The sequence below is a fragment of the Eublepharis macularius genome, chromosome 2 (genome assembly GCF_028583425.1).
Source record: "Eublepharis macularius isolate TG4126 chromosome 2, MPM_Emac_v1.0, whole genome shotgun sequence".
Lineage (NCBI taxonomy): Eukaryota > Metazoa > Chordata > Lepidosauria > Squamata > Eublepharidae > Eublepharis > Eublepharis macularius.
In genome coordinates this window covers 69,874,758-69,894,012 of record NC_072791.1, presented here as the reverse complement: position 1 = coordinate 69,894,012, position 19,255 = coordinate 69,874,758, and the positions used below count along the sequence as shown (strand labels likewise).

General features: G+C 40.7%; 1 protein-coding gene across 3 annotated transcripts in view; it reads left to right on the top strand.

The window, feature by feature from the left end:
* UBR1 (ubiquitin protein ligase E3 component n-recognin 1) overlaps positions 1-19,255 on the top strand; it is a 138,008-nt gene that overhangs the window by 98,243 nt on the left and 20,510 nt on the right. For 2 of the 3 annotated variants that reach the window (XM_054971047.1, XM_054971049.1), the window contains exons 26-34: positions 5,366-5,465; positions 9,318-9,427; positions 11,464-11,553; positions 12,291-12,472; positions 13,734-13,939; positions 15,128-15,212; positions 16,658-16,810; positions 17,131-17,228; positions 18,580-18,667. In XM_054971047.1, coding sequence (XP_054827022.1) covers positions 5,366-5,465; positions 9,318-9,427; positions 11,464-11,553; positions 12,291-12,472; positions 13,734-13,939; positions 15,128-15,212; positions 16,658-16,810; positions 17,131-17,228; positions 18,580-18,667 — 1,112 coding nt within the window. The remainder of the gene's footprint in view (positions 1-5,365; positions 5,466-9,317; positions 9,428-11,463; positions 11,554-12,290; positions 12,473-13,733; positions 13,940-15,127; positions 15,213-16,657; positions 16,811-17,130; positions 17,229-18,579; positions 18,668-19,255) is intronic. The other variant, XM_054971048.1, reaches the window with a different exon arrangement.

Sequence of the window (19,255 nt, the reverse complement as noted above, 5' to 3'; positions counted from 1 at the left end):
GTGCTATCTTAGGGGCTGCCCCTGTGGTGTGGGGGCCCTACTCGGAGGGTGTGCCTCCAGGTGGCTCCTGCAAAATGGCTTTGTCGTACTACTACTACTTCCTCCAGGAGAGCTTAGATATACTTTATCTTTCTTTGTCTTTTGTTTTACTGCAAATGTTTTATATCATCTTCTTGAGCTGTTGACTATGTTTGGGACTCAAGCCCTTTCCATTTTGCAGCAGTTTGGTTTCCATTCTGCTTCCCATGATCTCCAGAGTTCCATACTTGCAAGAGAGTTATAGGATGCAGAATTGAATATTGTCTTTCTTTTCCCTGAGTTTTCCCCCTATGGATATACCGTGACTTTTTCTTGAAGCCGCCACTGAGTTGCTGCTGATGCATCCTATGTGTGTGCAAAGGTCTTCATTCGTGACTGTATCTCTATCCCTCTCCCTTTCCTTTTCCTTGGTGCTGATTGGTTGGTTGCCCACTGGTAATCATTCCCACCCTCAGGTCGCTGAACTCCTTTCCCACCATTTTTATCATTAAAGTAACGTAAGATTCGTAATGCTGCTGCTTCGTTTGCTTCCTCCCTCCCAGCTTTAAAAGTGAGGGAAGGTTCATAAGGCCAATGCTTTGTTCTCTTCTTCCCTCCCGGCTATGGCTATACACTCTCATTTATTTATTTTTTAAAGCCATGAAAGAGTAGTAACGTTGCTGCTTCATTTGCTACCTCCCTCCTGGCTTTAAAAGCTAAGAAAGGGTTAAAAGGCTGATGCTCCGTTTGCTTTCTCCTTCTCGACTGTGAACACACTGGTGTGTTTCAGGGTTCCCCTAATGCCAAAGAGGAAAAAAACAAACGTGTGAATAGGCAGGCAGGGAAGGAGGGAGCTTTTCGCACAGCTGTTTGAGAAATGAAGCATCAGGAAAGCGCTCTTCTCTGGCTTAAAAAAAATAAGAAAGTGTGTTTATAGCTGGGAGGGAGGAAGCCAAACAGCCTTTTAACCCTTTCCTGGCTTTTAAAACCAGAAGGGAGGAAGCAATTGGAGTAGTAACATTACAACTCTTTCCTTGTATTAAAAAAATGAGAGTGGAACAAGCACGGAAAGTACATGTTTTCTCCCAGAACTCCGCCACCAATTGTCTCTCCAGTGGGCACAGTACAGTCCAATCAACACATACAGGGACAGTGGGAATGGGCTCCAACATTGCAATGTTACGACACATACACGATTTATTTTTAGAAGTTATGTTGGCTCCAGCCCCTACAAGTGGTGGGTTCAAACAGACACATCTCATCAGCAGACACCAAATCACATCGAGGTTGAGCAGTGCGGAATGCCAGGAGCCCAAACTAATTCAGTGCTGATCAGTGTGAATATGCAGAAGCACCGGCTTAAAGTGTGCTGTGTGGAAAGGGCCTCAGACACTCTAAACTTCCCTCTTCATTATTGGATCTCCAAAGACTATGCACACACTGGTGTTCTTCAAGATTCTCCTAATGCCAAAGAGGAAAAAAACAAAGATGTGTGTGAATAGGCAGGCAGGGAGGGAGCATTTTGCATAGCCATTTGAGAAATGAAGGGGCATAATGCCTTGTTAACTTTTTGCACTTCCCTGGTGCTTCATTTTCAGTATACAGTGCTTCCACCTATGGAATGAGGACACTGTGGGTTTTAACCTATGTCCCACCCCATTCATAGAGTTTCGCAGTGTTAATGTGTCCAATGCCCTGGCCAGGATTCTCTACTATGGGGAGGCTTTCAGTCTTCATGTCTCACAACATTATTGGTTGTATTAATCATGCAGGCTTCAAAATAGACTTGGCAGTATCCTCACACAACCTTCCTTTGTGGGTTGGTAGAGGCTATTTCACTGTCCCTTGAGTGCATGACTGTTCAATGCCCTTTACCTACCATGGCTCGCCGCATCAGAGTGCTCTTTTTTTCCTTGCTGCATTGGTTAGCGGTCAGACTTGCCCTCACAATATTAAGAAGGCTTATGAATATGGCAATGCCATAAGCCCCTCTCTGTATGTGTTTTAAACAAAAAATATTGCCCAAGCACGCAGAAATATGGAAGCCAGATCTCGGCCAGAAGACAGAACGTTACTAGCATGTGAGATGTCAGGTGAGGTCAGCTTTCAACCCCCACGCCCTGGAGATGTGCAAAGATCCTGAGACAATAGGGTCTTCTTGGAATTTCTGAATTAATCACCATAACACACCCTACTGATCTTCCCTTATCCACTCTCCTGTTCTCAGGCGACTCAGGGCTCCGATAGCGTTACCTACCCATACATCACAGGTTGTTAATCATTGTTGATAACTTTAGTTCCACCCAGGAAGACTTTATCAATCCTTCCTAGTTTATTGTCTCACTGCAGAGACAGCTCACCAGTTCATTGTCTTTCTCTGGAGACAGCTTTCCAGCCACCCTGGGGACAACCCTTAAATTATTCTTTTTGGGGCAGAAGACACAATATTGCCACAGGGTACATTCCACAGCAAAACTGGACTACCCCTCCACCATAGTTGTGTGCATGCTCTCTGATCCCATCTACCTTCGGACCTCTGTTCGAGCTCTTCTGCATTGACGTGCTGGTTGCTCAACGCTCTCTCTCCCAGATGCTCTCTTCTGGATGGTAACTGTCACCCAATTACTCAAACGCTATCCAATTTTCACTGCTGCTTTCTAGTTAGGTCTGAGTGTGTGCCGTGTGTATCTTTGCATGCTGTTGATCTTTATTATTTTCAATAAAAGATCTCTTTTTGATTGAAACATCTGCCTCTTCATTGAAAGAGTTGTCTAGCAGGGACAATCCTTATATACATAGGTAGAGAACTTGCTAAGTTGCCCACCTCTTGCTGCCTCTCCTTGCATGCTAATTCTTCCAACCCTCAAGGTGACCTCCTCATAAGGTAAAACATTCCTGCTTGTACTTTGGCAGGAACACTTTTAGAGAGCTTCCAGAGTCTTTAGAAGCACCTCTGGGTGAATATCAATGAGATGCAAAGCATCTCTTGGGAAGGTGGCCCTCCATAGCCTCTTACTTTGAGAGCTTCACAGCCACCTCCTTCAGTAAGTGAGCTTGCTACTCTCCCAGTGTGGGAGTGCACAGAAGCCATGAAGATGAAAACAGGGTTGCAGTTACCTGTAACTGTTGTTCATCGAGTGGTCTTCTGTGCAGGCACACATCTCTTCCTCCTGCCTTGCTGTGAACTCTCTGGAATCCTAGTTTCTGGGGGGGGGGTGTCCGGCAGCGGCATAGAGAGAACTGAGGAAATAGTCCCCCTCCTCTTGTTCATGTGCTTTTTTTTTAATGAAATTTTATTGGATGGGTTAACATACAATCAGATTAAAAGCAACTACATTTCTTTTCAGTTCCCATAAGTATATGTTCCCCATCCCCTCCCCTCCCCCTTTTCAATGTTGACTTCCAACAGCACTCCAACCCCCCGTTTTCTGATCATATTTCTACGCTATAATTATTAGTCTGTTACTATTGGTAAAGATCTAAAATATGTCTTACCTTATTTAATATACTTCAAAAGACCACAATTGTCCCTTGACATCCCATTTTCTTTCTAAGTATTTTCTCATTTTCTTCCAATCTTCGAAAAATCTCTTTGGATCTTGATCTCTCAGTTTTCTCGTTAATTTGTCCATTTCAGCCATGTACAACAGTTTTCGTATCCATTCTTCAATTTCAGGTGTTTCTTCTCTCTTCCAGTATTGTGCATAATATATTCTTGCCGCTGTTATCATATAGTACAATAATATCCTATCATTTCTATTAACGTCTTCCAAATGTAAAGATAACAGCAACATTTCTGGATTTTTAACAACATTATACTGGAGTATTAAAGACATCTCAGCACATATTCTAGCCCAAAAGTCTCTAGCCCTGCCACAAGTCCACCACATATGAAATAGAGAACCTTCATGCTCCTTACATTTCCAACACTTGTTAGACAGCTGTTTATTAGCTATGGCTAATTTTTTCGGTGTTAAATACCATCTATATAACATTTTATAGCCATTCTCTTTAATACTGGTACATGTTGAAATTTTTAAGGTATTTTTCCACAATTGCTCCCATGCCTCCATCATTATTTCATTATTACAGTTTATCGCCCACTTTATCATTTGAACCTTGACTGTCTCATCTTCTGTAAACCACTTTAATAACAGTTTATACATTTTAGAGATTGCTTTATTATTATCCCCTAACAGAAGTTCTTCTAACTCTGAATTTTTGGTTCTAAAACCTGTCTTCCTTTGATCTGAGTCAAATAAATCCTTGATTTGTCGATATTGTAGCCAGCCGTATTTGAATGGCAATTCCTCATTTGGTTTGAGTTTTAGCTCCTTATCTTCTGTTTCTGTTAATTCTTTAAAGGTAAGCCATTCTTTTCCTTTGTATTCCAAATTCGAGTTAATCACTTCAGCTGGTACAATCCACAGTGGCTTCTCCTGATCAATGTATTTTTTATATTTCTGCCAGGTTAAAAACAAAGTTCTTCTCAAATAGTGGTGCTGGAACATTGCGTCCATTTTGTGTTTATTGTACCACAAATATGCATGCCATCCAAAAAGTTTATTGTAGCCTTCCAATATTAACAGTTTATGATTGGATAAAGACACCCATTCTTTTAGCCATACTAAACATATTGCCTCATGGTATAGTCGAAGATCAGGTAACTGCTTTCCACCCCTTTCCTTAGCGTCACATGCATTTTCAAGAGAATATACAGTATTGGATTTATGGCCAACTTAAGATGTGACTTTTTGAATGAGACATGTCCAGGCTGTCTGGATCTGACTTGCTTTTCCAGCAGCCATATAGCAGCTTTGTGGAACTAATTTTAATAGCCCTACAGAGGCCTGATTCAGATTGGAACTGCGGCACAAGAGGAGGAGGTGCTCGTGCTTGCTCCACTGCTATTTTCTGGAATGAAACAGGCCTGGCAGGCATTATTTTACAGAAAATTACTGCATTGCAGGGAAAGTGAGTTGAGTCTAGGTTTCATTAAAAAAATTCACATATAGTTTGGCCATTAGTAACAATGTTACAGGGAAATAAATACACAGCTTCCTGTCAATATATAATAGCTGTTACCTGGAGGTCCCATCCAGGGAGGGACAAAGTGCAGACCTGATTCACTCCAGCAGATTTGTAATGTCAAGTACTCCCAGACTACACACTGAACCCAGAAAAACACATTTTAATGAGATAGCCTCTGTCAAGTTTTTTTCTCTCCTAAATGGCCATCCTGGGAAGCATCACATCTTGTAAGCCAGAGAGTGTAGTAGACTTAAGTGGAAACATGTATATGCGAGACAGCACAAATATATTATACTTGTTTATATATTTTTTCTAGGTGCTTCATCTCCTTGCTTTGGGTTTATTGGAAGAAAAGCAGCAGTTAGAGAAGGTTCCAGAGGAAGAAGTAACCTTTGACTTCTACCACAAAGCATCAAGTAAGTGCTGCCTCTTATAAAAGAAGAATCTTCATGCTACACTGAAAATGTTAATACACTGATACATGAATAATGCACTAGGGAACCAAATTTTTAAGTAGCTTTGTTACCTGAATTAGTCTCCTTGCAATAAGAGAATTTGGTGGGGGGGGAGGAAGTTAGCAGCAAGGAAGATGGCTATGCGAGAGGCAGTAATTGTAGGATCTTGTGTTCCAGTGTCTACAAGGATCCCTTCCTCTAGAGAGCCATTTCAATAAGCAGGCAGATATTCAATCAAAAAGGGGTTTTTATTCAAAATATTACAGATCAATTGTACACAAAACACACAACACACACAAAGCTAACTAGAAAAAACAGGGAGGAAAGTTGGAGAGAGTTGCAGAGTTGGTTTTATAGCTACCAGGTCTAGAAGACTGGGGGTGTCCAAGGGAGAGCAGCTTCAGTGACCAGTACTTCATGGCAAGAGGGAGAGGGGCTCAGACACACCATCTGAGGGCGTGTGGAAGGTTCAGAACACACACACACTGAGCACATGGCAGGACAATCATTATATACTGTGAAACATGCCCTGAAGCAGGACTGAGAGTCTCTTCCCTAAAACAATGCCTTACTGGTTCTTCCCAGGGTGAGACAAAGGACTTGGAAACTGTCTGCATGGTGGGACAATGAACTAGGAAGGTTTGATTAGGTCTTCCTGGGAGGAACTATAGGTGTAAAAAGATTATTTGATGACCCACGGTGGCTGGATGGGGGAGGCTGTAATAGGAGGGTAAAGGGTAGAATTGGCAGGGTGTGCGAATGGATTCATTCAACTGCTTCTGGAGACCTCCATTGTTCTATAGTTATGTACAAACTCCAGGGTGTGGGGCTAAGTTAGCCTTACTTCACTTCTCACGTTCCAGTACTTTTCCGTCTCCTGCCTAGCCAGGCAGCTTGTCTGTGTTTTAAACATATGAGCAGGGGGGTTTATGATATTGCCATATTCATAAGCCTTGATATCATGAGAGCAAGTATGACCAATTACAATTTGTCAGCACAAGATGGACAAATGTTAAAACATATACATGAGTCAGTGGGAAAATCTATAGATTTTAATAGAAATTAAGTTTACTGAATGTCAAATATTAATGAACTGGTATGAAATGTTCTTTAGATGGTATTTTATCCCTAAAGATATAGCAAAAACAAATAAAGATTATGAGAAGGGCTGGAAATGTCACAATACAGACTCAACATTTTATCACATGTGGTGGACATGCAAGAAAATATTGGATAGGATAGATACACATGAAGATTCCGATGGCTCCGAAAAATATGCATTTCAGTATCTTACCAAATAAGATTACAAAAATAGACAGTGAATTTTTCAAGTATATAGAGACAGCGGCAAGAGTAATATTTGCTGCAAAATGGAAGGCAGTGAAATGCCCAGACCTGAAGGAATGGAAGAGTAAACTAAATGAATACATGACAATGGCAAAATTGACATCTTTTATACATAGCAGACCAACTTCAGAATTTCAAGAAAAATGGAAAAGGTTTTTCAATTATGTAGCTGAAAATCAAGAACAAAATTAAATTAACAGAGAATAATACAAAGAAAAAGGTTGTTATTGTTAATAAAAATGTTATTAGATATGAAGATAGACGGAAAAGACAGAATAAAGATATTTAAATAGAAGTGAAATAATAAAAGTAAATGTAAGTAAGTTCCATATAAATGTATGTTATTGAATATAATGACTAGACATGGGCATGAACAGAAAACAAACAAACATGGTGTTCGTTGTACGTTGCCATCCACAAACACTAACATGATCCTGTCACGAACATGTTCATTGTTTATGATGGCCAGCAGACCCTCCTCCAGCCGTCAAGATCCCTACCACACCACTCCCAGAAACCCTACCTGAGCAGGCAGCAGGAGATGTACCAATAATAAATAATAGCTTGGCCCCAGAGCCTGGCAGCAGCCCTGGAACCTGAAGGGGTAGATCCCTAACACACCACTCCCAGAAACCTTACCTGAGCAGGCAGCAGGAAAGGTACCAGTAATAAATAATAGCTTGGCATAGAGCCTGGCAGCAGCCCTGGAACTTGAAGAGGTAAATCCCTATCCCACCACACACAAAGAAAATTCAAGCTCCAATGCACTCTCCCTGTCTCTCTCTCAAAATGCCAACAGCAACTGTCTCTCCCTCTCTGTCTGCAAAACTAGAGCTGGGAGCCCCCCTCCCCCCTGCTCTTTGCTTCCTTGTAAAAAATTTGGAAATTCACACTTGAAAGGAAGACCTGCCTATGAAGCTAAATTGGGCTTAGATTGGGGTTTCCAGGGCAACAGCAGGAGTTCAGACTACCTGAAAGTAGTCCTTGCCTTCCATTGCCAAGGGAATTGATTGCAGGTGCCAGATTGTCTGGCTTGACAAACAGCAACGAGCAATGACCGCCTGTTCGTTTAGAATTGGGCCTCAGGAACTGCTTGTTCGCGGAGGGCTGATTGGGCTGTTCTTGGCTTTTTTTAGTTCGTATTGCTGTTCGTGCCCATCTCTAATAATGATTATAGTTTATATTTTATGTCTGTACGTGTGTAAATTGAAATAAAATACATATTTGCAATCTTAAAAAAATGGACAAATGATTGAAGTGAAAATGCAATGCTTGATCTTAAAAGTAAAAAGCCCGGAAGAGTTCTCACCAGCAGCAAAGTGCTATAAATAAATAAAATGCATGCTAAATCGGAGTACCGAATCAGGTTCAAGATTTTGGTACTAACCTATAAAGCCCTATGTGGAATGGGACCGATGTATCTGCCAGGACCGCCTCTCCCCGTATGAGCTCCAGAGGACTCTTTGCTCAAGCAATAAACATCTATTAAAGATTCCTGGCCCTGGGGAGGCCCTCCTGGCGTCAACCAGGGCCAGGGCTTTTTCGGTCCTGGCCCCAGCCTGGTGGAACACTCTGTCTTATGAGATCAGGGCCTGGCAAGATTTGCTAACATTTCACTGGGCCTGCTGTTCTCCTAGCCATATGGTTGATGCTAGGCAGTCCCCCCCCCCCCGCCCCAGTCAGGGGGTTAAACTTATATGCCCTCCCGTCCAATGTCACCTTCCATCTCTCACATATTTTTCTGGTAAAAATGCTTTATAGATGGTGAAAGGTGAGCGTCTAAATTATGTGCTGCTATGTTTCTTGTTTTTTATGTTTATAAAGATGTAGTATTTTTAAATGATGGTATGTATTATTTTATGTTTTTAATGATAATAATGGTTAATTGTGCAATGTGTTTTTAAGCCTTGTTGTGATCCGCCCTGAGCCCACTGGTGTGGGGAGGGCAGACTATAAATCGAATTAATTAAATTAAATTAAATAATTGTTTCAAAAGGCGCCTCATTTTAAAACAAGATGGAGGAAAGCCATGTTGGTCTAGGTCTTGATTTGTCTGGAAATATCTGCCTAAATTAAAGGTAGTTGTCAGCCTTAATCTACAGGCTGCTTCTGATTGCATCTCCTGATTATGCTGACCTCCGTTTGATGGTGGGAAAGTACTTGAACCAGAGTATAAACAAATTGTCTGTAGTTATACTTCAATTACGTACATCACAGACAAATATTTCAGGTTATATAATGTATGTTGTGGAGTAATTAGAATCAGGTCCCAAGTTACCTCAGTAGTATAGTTTTCTGTTTATAGCTTGTAACTTGTAAAGAATTGAGAGATATCACTGTCATAACAGTGATAAATTTGCTGCAACAAACAGCAGGTCTTCTGTAACTTTAAAATATGTTCTTATCTAATACTTTTAAGTAGCATATACTCATATTTTTATAAAATTTTTATATTTATTTACAAAGGAATGGGAAGCTCTACTTTGAACGCAATGAATATACTAATGATTTTGGAAAAACTGAAAGGAATTCAACAGCTAGAATCCCAGAAGGATATGATCAACTGGGTACTACAGGTAAGCGAAGCAAGAGAAATGTACAGTTAACTGTTTAAAGTCAGTTCTCCAGGAAGGAGGACCTTATACTGATGGTGGCTAGCTCAATGAAAACCAAAACTTAGGGGCAAACTGAGTGTAATACTGGAGATCTGTTTATTTTAGAGTAAATAGCTGCTTCAGGGGACAGTGATTAGGAACTGTGGCATAAGGGGTTCTTTAACCCATCCCCTCACCATGTTTTTCAGATTTGGATTTCAGGAAGTTTCCCTACCAGTATTCAGGTCCCCAATACTGATTCAGATTTGGGTTTCCCCCAAAAATTTCTAAAATTTTGGTACATTATTCCCTATGGAGAATTCATTCTGTGGGGAGGTGGACTGAAATGGCTGGGTTTTTTTACTAATGACCTGTCAAGTTTCAAGCAAATTGGATTGAGGTGTCCAGTTCTACAGTCCCCTGAACAAGGTACCCGCAGCCATCCTACTTGCCTCCATTGTTTCCTATGGGGAGAAAAAATTCCCTACTTTCTCCAGTGGAAAAGCAAATAGCTAAACACACTGGCCAAAAGCCTCCAAGTGCCAACAAGCCCACCAAACCAAAGAATCCCAGCAGAACCACTGACCAGTGTTGTGACCCCAACAGAACCATTGTCAAACCACAGAAGCCAAGCCAAACCAACCTGGCAAGCCAGTACCAAGGCAGACAGCCAGCTATGACACTGGCAAGACACACACACATCAGTTGTCCAATGAAGGCCTCAGAAAGTAAGAGGGTCAGGGCTTGGGGCTGCCTGTTGACTTTTTTCACCAAAACTGCAAAAAAACAACGCAGAAATGTCTTTAAAACCAGCCCAAAAAACAATTATAAAATCCGAACCAGAAAATGGGGAAAGGTAGTGTGAGGCAGTAATGCTGGCTATATCTAACAGCGTCGCTACCAGCAGTTCGTGGAAGCTCGTTTCCATGAACTTATGAACTTGTTTGCTGGTTTGTTTGGTTCATTTTAAATGCCCTTTTCCGTGCCGCTGCAAAGCGGCACAGAAAGAGGCATTTAAACCCGTATATCTAACAGCGTTGCTACCAGCGGTTCGTGGAAGCTCATTTCCATTAACTTACGAACTTGTCTGCTAGTTCGTTTGGTTCGTTTTAAATGCCCTTTTCCGTGCCACTGCAAAACGGCACAGAAAGGGGCATTTAAACCCGTGGATCAGCTGCTTGTCGGGGAGATCCCCGACAAGCAGCTGATCATTTAAACAGCGGGGCTTGGCTGCCTGGCCAGGAGTTCCCAGCCAGCCAGCCAAGCCCCGCTGTTTAAATGGGCGTTTCCCCACCACTCCGAGTGGCAGGGAAATGGCCATTTAAAGAGCGAGTGAGGCTTGGCTGGCTGGCCAGGAGTTCCCGGCTGGCCATCCAAGACCCACCCACAGTTTAAATGGCTGTAATGGCCATTTTAACTGCAGGTGGGGCTTGACTGGCCAGCCAGGAGTTCCTGGCCAGCCAGCCAAGCCCTGCTGTTTAAATGGGTATTTCCCTGCCGCTCCAAGTGGAGGGGAAATGGCCATTTAAACTGCAGTTGGGGCTTGGCTGGTCTGCTGGGAGAAATGACCATTTAAAGAGCAGGTGAGGCTTGGCTGGCCGGGAGTTCCCAGCTGGCCAACCAAGCCCCACCTGTAGTTTAAATGGCCATTTCTCCCAGCTGACCAGCCAAGCCCCAACTGCAGTTTAAATGGCCATTTCCCCTCCACTCGGAGTGGCAGGGAAATACCCATTTAAACAGCACGGCTTGGCTGGCTGGCCGGGAACTCCTGGCTGGCCAGTCAAGCCCCACCTGCAGTTCAAATGGCCTTTTCAGCCATGCAAAGCAGCATGGAAAGGGGCATTTAAACCCCATGAACCATGAACCGGTTCGAACTTGCACCAGTTCATGGAAGTTCGTGGTTTGTGAAAACGCACAAACCACGTGGTTCATTTTTTCAGGGTTTGTACAGCATTATTGTACAGCATTATTTGTACAGTAAATGATCCATAGTTTAACCCTTAAACCTTTGTTTCTAGATGTTTGAAACAATAAAACGTCTGAGAGAGAAGTCAAGTTTGTCAGCAGTTGCTGCTCCATCCGGATCAGAATTTACAAAAGTCAATGAGGTAACGGTAAATCAGGGAAGAAATGTTATAGAAAAACAGTTGGATAGTGTGAAATTGGAGTTCTGATCTGGTGATTCATTTAAGTGCAGTGGTGTTAAATACTTTTCAGCTCATTTAAGTGGGAATCCAAAATAATTTGAAAGGAGCCTCTTCATTTCTTCCCTTGCCCTTCTACTAATATATCTTGCTGGCATGTTGCTCTGCAACTAGCATATCTCTGCCATCTCCTTGTAGCAGAGTGTGCTTTTTCCCCTCTAAAGAAAAGGTAGCGCAGAAAACCTTTGCTGAGGTCAGGGAGCAGCTGTTTAATGCTTATACTTTATGCCACAAAACGTGCGTTTTCAGCTGGCATTGGATAAGTTCAGCATCTGCAAACTTCTGATTTTTCAGGATGGGAGTTGCTGCATCTCCCTCCACCCCCCCACCCCAATGTTATGGATGCTTATTTTAGAGGAACCAGACTTCCTTCTTCAGCTAGGCTTGTGCCTAGAGCAATTAAGATATTGTCTCTTGGTGGGGGAAAGTGCCAGCAGCTGAGAGTAGTGTGTGTGGCCAGCTGTGGGAGGATTCAGGTGAGCTGTGGCTGCCAAGTTTATTTTTGGCTAGCCTACAGTCTCTCTGTGAGCAATTTTTCCCTCTAAATCCTACTCCATTATCAATGGAAAGAGAGAGATCAAATATCACTTTAGAGAAAGTTGTTAATAAATGAGTTATTTGTTTTTTTGATACTAAATAAGATGCAAAGCACTCAGGACAAGGAAAAAGCTGAGCGCAAGAGGAAAGCAGAAGCAGCTAGGCTACATCGCCAGAAGATTATGGCCCAGATGTCTGCCTTGCAGAAGAATTTCATTGAAACGCACAAGCTCTTATATGAGAATACACAAGAACTACAAGGAAGAGATGTTATGGAAGAAGAAAGGTAGGAAGAAAGAATAGTCAGTGATAAAATCTTGACTAGTTTTTTGTCAAAAAAAAAAAAGCACTGTAAAGGTTTTTATTGGCTCTAGTGGAACTATAAATGTGAATCCACCCAGCTCAATCTCTCCCAATTTTCATCCTTACTGCATTTCCCACCCATATGGCTTTTGTTCATAGAGGTCCCATGATCCCTAACACAGCCTTTTGGGTAGCCAGCAGGGACCCACTGTTCCTTTTTCACCAGCCCAAAAGCTTGTGAAACCTGTAATATCTCTGGTCTGATGGATGATGGCGATTTCTCAGTTTATTGGTAAATATGTTGTACATATTAATTTGAATACTAAAGCCATATGGATTTTTTAATGAAATTGGTATTACAACATTTTATATTCAGTATTTGGTCCTGTTCTTCCATAAATCTTGTTCAATCTTACAGGTTCAAGTTAAAGCTGTAGTAGTTCATTCATTCTTGGTCTTGTTCTACAGCTTTTTAACTAGGTTTTAAAAACATTCAAGACCCTGCTATGCTCAAACCACATAAATTAGGAATCCTCATACACATAGTGAATGCACTACATGTACCCTGAAAAAGTTTTATACTGTGTATACACCTAATGAATGGGGGACATTAATTATAGTTCCTTCTGGCATATTATAGGGTGTTCCAAATTTACTAATAGTGAAACATAGTTTCAGACCTGATCTCAGGGTGGTACTGTGTTTATTTGAATGTGTGGTTTTTCTGACCCTGTTAAGATGGGATTGAATTTTGCAAAATTAGGAGAGATCTTAAATGTATTTAACTTCTCTTTGCTCTCCCTCCCATTGGAAGAGCAGGCATAAGGCACACATGATACTGAGACCGGCTTCTAGTGTCTCCGCAGGTGAAATTCCAGGGAGGAAATAATGTCTGAACAGGACCTAGACTATCCCTTTTAAAAATGAGTGCATGAAAATATTTTAAAATATTAATTTACAGGCTCAGTTACATGTAAATCCTTCTCAGTATGTTTGCCACTGTCTATGATCCACTGTACCAGCACACTTCTATTACAGACTTATTTTGTTAAGCATATTCTGGTTGACAACTGCTGTGTTGGTATAGTTCAGCAGGGGGTAAAGCAGTTCTCGCACAATTTTTAAAATTTATTTTATTTAATTCAAATTTCAAATAATAGTTTAATTGCTTGTCAGAAGATTATCTTAGGCATTTGATTTAACAGATATCCATTAGTCTGAACCTTTTATTTGTGCCTTTGTAGTACTATGCCAACCATAGACTACTCTAGAATTGCTTTGGGGCCCAAGCGAGGACCATCTTTGACGGAAAAAGAGATGTTGACATGTATCTTGTGTCAGGAAGAACAGGAAGTGAGGCTGGAAAGTGCTGCTATGGTTTTATCTGCCTGTGTCCAGAGATCTACTGCTTTAAGCCAGAATAGGGGAAAAGTGCTTGAACTTTCAGAAGGTATGTCTCTCTCTCTAAGCAACTTGCTTGCATAGTCACTGACTTTCATCTTGGTTCTCATTTTGGTGCAGTGGCTTTTGAATCAGCTACCAAACTAAATTTCTTGTTGTGAAACATTTGTGAATGGGTTTTTATAGGCTCTCTCAAAAGAAAGCCATACAGCTGAAAGAACTCACAAGTAGAGGTGTGCACGAACCGAAATATGAATCGAAGTTTGTCATGAACTCGACTGGTTCGTGGTTTGCAAACCAGCAGTTCGTGGAAGCTCATTTCTCACAAACTGTAACAAATTTTAGCCCGGTTCATTCGGTTCATATTTCAGTTCATCACAGCAGACCAGCCTGGCCCGATCAATCAGTTCCGTAGGCAATGGGGGTGGATGGGCTCTCTGCAGACCTGCTGACCCAGAAATGATGTTTTTACGAACCCAATGAACTGGTTTACGAACCGGGGAAGTTCATGAAAGTTCGTAGTTCATGAAATGCAACAAACCATGAACTGCATAGTTTGGAATTTTCTCGGTTCGTGCCCATCTCTACTCACAAGGAACACGTTGCAGTTGCTGCTCTGGATCCCATATTGAGAGAGAAGTGAGGTAGAAGTTTTTAAAATAAGAAATAAGCTGACAGCATAGTAGCTAAAGAATGAGGGGCAATCCAGATCTTGAACTCATTACATGGTCTCAGCAGGCCACCCATACAGGCCTGTTGTAACGACTGCCACAGCCTAATGTACGTGAAACACTTTGAACACTGAAAATGCTATATAAATAAATATCCTTATTGTTATTGTATGTTTTAAGTTTCATCCTGTAAACTAAATGTTGTAGGCAAAAATACATTTTTTTAAAATGTCTCCTTTTGATGAAATCAAGAAAAAAGCAGCCGTGCATTGCCTTTTGCTTTGGCAATCTTAAAACAAATGATAATATTTAGTGTTGAAAGCTTAGACTGCCATCTGGAAGGTCTTATTGCTACCTTCTGTTTTTTTTCTTTTAAATTCCTTGTCAGATGCAAGAAGAAACCTGCTATATGGGATTTAATATGGAAAACTTAATTACAAAATCAAAAACTGTTTCTAGTCTAGTCTGAAAAAAATGTTTCTTTCTGTGAAAAATTTGATATTGTTTTTCAAATTGCCATTTGTTTAAACATAAATGTTTTGATGATGTTCTTCCTCATAAACTAGATCCTCTCTTCATGGATCTTGATTTGTCATGTGGAATTCATACAGGAAGTTGTGGTCATGTGATGCATGCTGCTTGCTGGCAGAAGTAAGCAAAATTTTTGAATATACTTGTTTGTTTAATCTGCAGTCAGTGTCTTTCTTTTAGAGTCCTTAAGCTTATTATAACGGCCAAAGTGAGAGCAGGAGCCTCAAATGTTTCAGTGAAAGAAATTAGAGCAAGTTAGCACAAGCATATGCTCAAGAATACAAGGCAAAATATAAAATTGCTGGTTTTCATAATAAAACTGTAATCTGTCATTGAAATACGCAAATATGTAGTCACAGTTTTCTAGTGTAGTGTTTTTGCCTTAGATGAGCGTGCATATTTTTATATTTGTTGACTTGCATGACTGCTTAGAATCTGTTTTAAATTACCTTGAGCTTGTTCAGTAATGGTCACCTATACCTCTCTCCATTCCTGTAGAGAGAAGATGCAGCCAACATACTGTATTATTGTATATCTTTTTGTTATATCACACTACATTTATTTGACTACTCAATCTCCTAGGCTACCTGATTTTCATCCCCCCTCCCCCAAAAGTTTATTTTGGCAACTGATTGGATGGTTATGGAGTGTCTGTTCAAATAAATGTAGTGCGACCCAGATAATTCTTTCATCTCGTGGACAAGAAGACATGGGGGATACATGAGATGCAAGGACTAATCCTAGGCTGAGGACAGTCCCTGGAATGTAATGCCAGAACAGGCCCCATTACTTACATGGGTTAACCCTATCCTGTGACAAATGAGCAAATCAAAATTAATTCATACTTCCTAAGGCACTGTTACAAGAGCAGATTTTCACATTACTGGCTGATATCCCTGCCAAGAGAAGAAACAGCCTGTGCCATGGCTGACTCAAAGGAATTTTACTGTCCTAAGTGAAAATCCCTTCCCTGCCCCCCATAGCCTACTTGCTTAATGGGAAGGGGAGAAATGTGTCTCCTCCTAATTGCAACTGTTTTTCTTATTCCATACAATGGAATGCAGTGAAGGAAATGGATTTTTGCTTCAGTCATTTGTACAGAATGTGAGGGAAAGGATAACAATCAAGAAATGAAGGAGACAAGTCCTTAGCCCATGTGATCCCAAGCATCTATGTTGGGGAATTTTCCTGTGAGGACTTGCAGGTTTAGCCTGGAGCCCCTGAAATTCAGCCCCAACCCCAGCGGCTCTCTGTAATGCCTGTTGGACTGGGCCAACCATCATTTGTCACAGCCCTCCACTTACAGTTATTTTCCAAAAAAACATATCGCTCCTTAACAAAACTTTGTAACTTTTTATGATAGTTACTGTCTAAAGCCTCAAATAGTTACTTGCTGGCCATTTTCCCTCCCTTTTTCCTGTTCTTAAGCATATTAAATTACTATAGTAAGCCAAGTCAATAATGGCAAGAGATTGTAGCATAGTAAAAGAGTTAAATGGGTATAAAAACTCTGGCTTTTTTGTTGTGAAAAAGTTTTTCTTCTGGTTTCCATTTGAATATTGCAGATACTTTGATGCCATTCAGCTAAACTCTCGGCAGCGTCTTCATGTTGAACAGGTTTTTGACTTAGAAAATGGAGAATATCTCTGCCCACTCTGCAAATCCCTATGCAACACTGTGATTCCCATTATTCCTTTGCAGGTACAGAAGATCAATAGGTACGTTACAGCATTTAATTTTACCTGTACCTGTATAAAGGCAGTTTTTCTTGTCACATACAAGGAGCAAGTATATAATTCATTCTTGTCTGCATGTGTGATGTCACTTACTATTCAACAGTCATTGTCCTTGTTCACTTTCTCTGTGTTAGGAGAGCAGAGTACTTTTAAAATATTATTTCATATTTAAATAGCTAGAGCAGGAACTAAATAGTTGTTTTTAATACCTAAGGTCTTAAAGGTATGTGCATCTCTGGCTTCTGTGGAGTTAGATTTTTGGTTTTGTTCTTCAACTTACTATTTTCCTTTTGTGTTGCCAGTGAAGATGCAGAAATGGTGGCTCAGCTTCTGTCTTTGTCAAAGTGGATAGAAATTGTTATGGCCAGGATATCTGGTTACAGCAAGAAGAGTCTTCAAGGTTAGATTTTTATTCAGATCTTTACCTTTGGTTTAAAAGTTTGAATCTTTAAACACAGATGAATTTTTTAATGATGTTACAGGTACACTTTAGGAAGAGTTACAGATGAATTGTGTGGCTTATTTATATAGATTTGAAATATTCTCTAAAGTTATTCTCCAGCTTTTTGGAGCAGGACTTGCTTCTAAACTTACTATACTTTTCAGGACCCACTTGCAAAATAATTCTATGGTACTTTCCCCTTCCTAACGTAAAAATGCAAGAATTTCATGTCAGAAACAGAACAAGTTTTTATGTTATTTGTATTTTTTAGTATTTACAAATAATATAGTGTTATTGTGCAACAGGGTGTGTTTTCAGGGCCTTTTCACAAATTATGCAGAGGCGAACACGAATCTGCTATCTAGTCTCCAAAAGCCACTGCCAGCTCATCCCTTTCCTTTACCTCTCTCCTGGTCTCATGATCCACCTAAAAGACAATTGCAACCAACAGTTTGAGAACCACAATTCTCAAGCCATGCTTTCAGATTAGGATATGGGTATCCATCGGTTAGGTTTTCGCCAGCAATCCTGCCCTCCGTCCAGACTGAGTTATGCTTTGGTTTGTTGTGCTGGCTGATGAAACTGAGGTCTGGCATAGACTTTCATTATCTCTTTGGGGAGTTCTTATGCAGGGGTAGACTTGCCATTTAACTTGCAGGGTAATTTCCTGGTGACCACTAGTAAGTAGCCAGCGACCAGTAGAGCCAAGCTCCAGCAACTCTAAGAAGGCATGACTCAATAGTAGTTGGCAACAGGTCTCCAATTGTCTCCTCCCACATGCCTGCCATTTTGCAGGGGGAAATACTGGATAAGCTACTGCCTGTTGCTGGTGCTGCTGAGCTGAGTGGCCTCTGTAGCCCTGGCTTGTAGCACTTGCAAGGGCTTGCTCACTTTGGCTTGCTCAAGGGCCATTTCATTTCCCAATCTGCTTCTCTTTTTGTAGTCCACTTAGATAATTGTTTCATTCTTTTTTCTGTCAATTCATGGCAGTGCTCTTTAATGTGTTATGCCACATTGGACATGCGTTAGCACAGATTTAGAATTGTGTCTGTAGCTAAAAGCTCAAAAACTTCTGCTGAAAACTATTAATGCTAAGATCAATCTGGTTTCTGGGCATATTGATGTGGTTTTCTGCTTCTGTATGTCTGATTAAACATATGCTGTGTTTAATCCCTGTTTTCTCATAATTGGTTCCAGTATAGGAATAATTAAGAAAATTCTATGTAATATTGAATCTACATAAATGGTTTTTATTTTAATTTGTTCATCTATAGCAGTTTGACTTGTGATTTTTTTCTTTTTCTAAAAGAAGAAAAGCAAACCGTTCTATGTGGTAAAGAAATGGAAAATTCTTCCTCAGACTTCCATTCTATTCTTAGCTTTGGAGTTCAGCCTTTGTAAGTGTAAACAGTCAGTTTTCTGTTTGTATTAGATGAATCTGGAATATTGTAACTTTTTTATATCTCTTATTCTGGTAACTTTTTCCAGAGAATCTGCCTTCTCATGATATGACCAAAGTACAATAGCCTCAGTTTTGTAATTTTAGCTAATGCTAGGAAAAGTGTAAGGCAGTAGGAAGAGAGGAAGACCTAAAATGAGATGGCTTGACTTAGTAAAAGAAGCCAAGTCCTCCAGTTTGCAGGATCTGAGCAAGTCTGTTAATGACAAGACATTCTGAAGGTCTTTCATTCATAGGGTTGCCATAAGCCAGAGGCAACTTGACGGCGCGCGCACACTCTGGTAACTGTGTTGGCAAAAATCTCTGATTTTTTTAAAGATGATTAGGAAAGGGCAAAGAGGTCCTACTTGAATTTTATCTTTTGATTAACTGTCACTGTATTAAGATATACAACTCAGATCAAACTGATAATTTACTGCAATTATTATTTAATTTGAGAGTAGTCCACAGTGATAAACGAAAACATCTTGCTGAAACATGCTGGGAGTTCAAGCCTGTTATAAAGGGTTACTGATTTATAAAGACA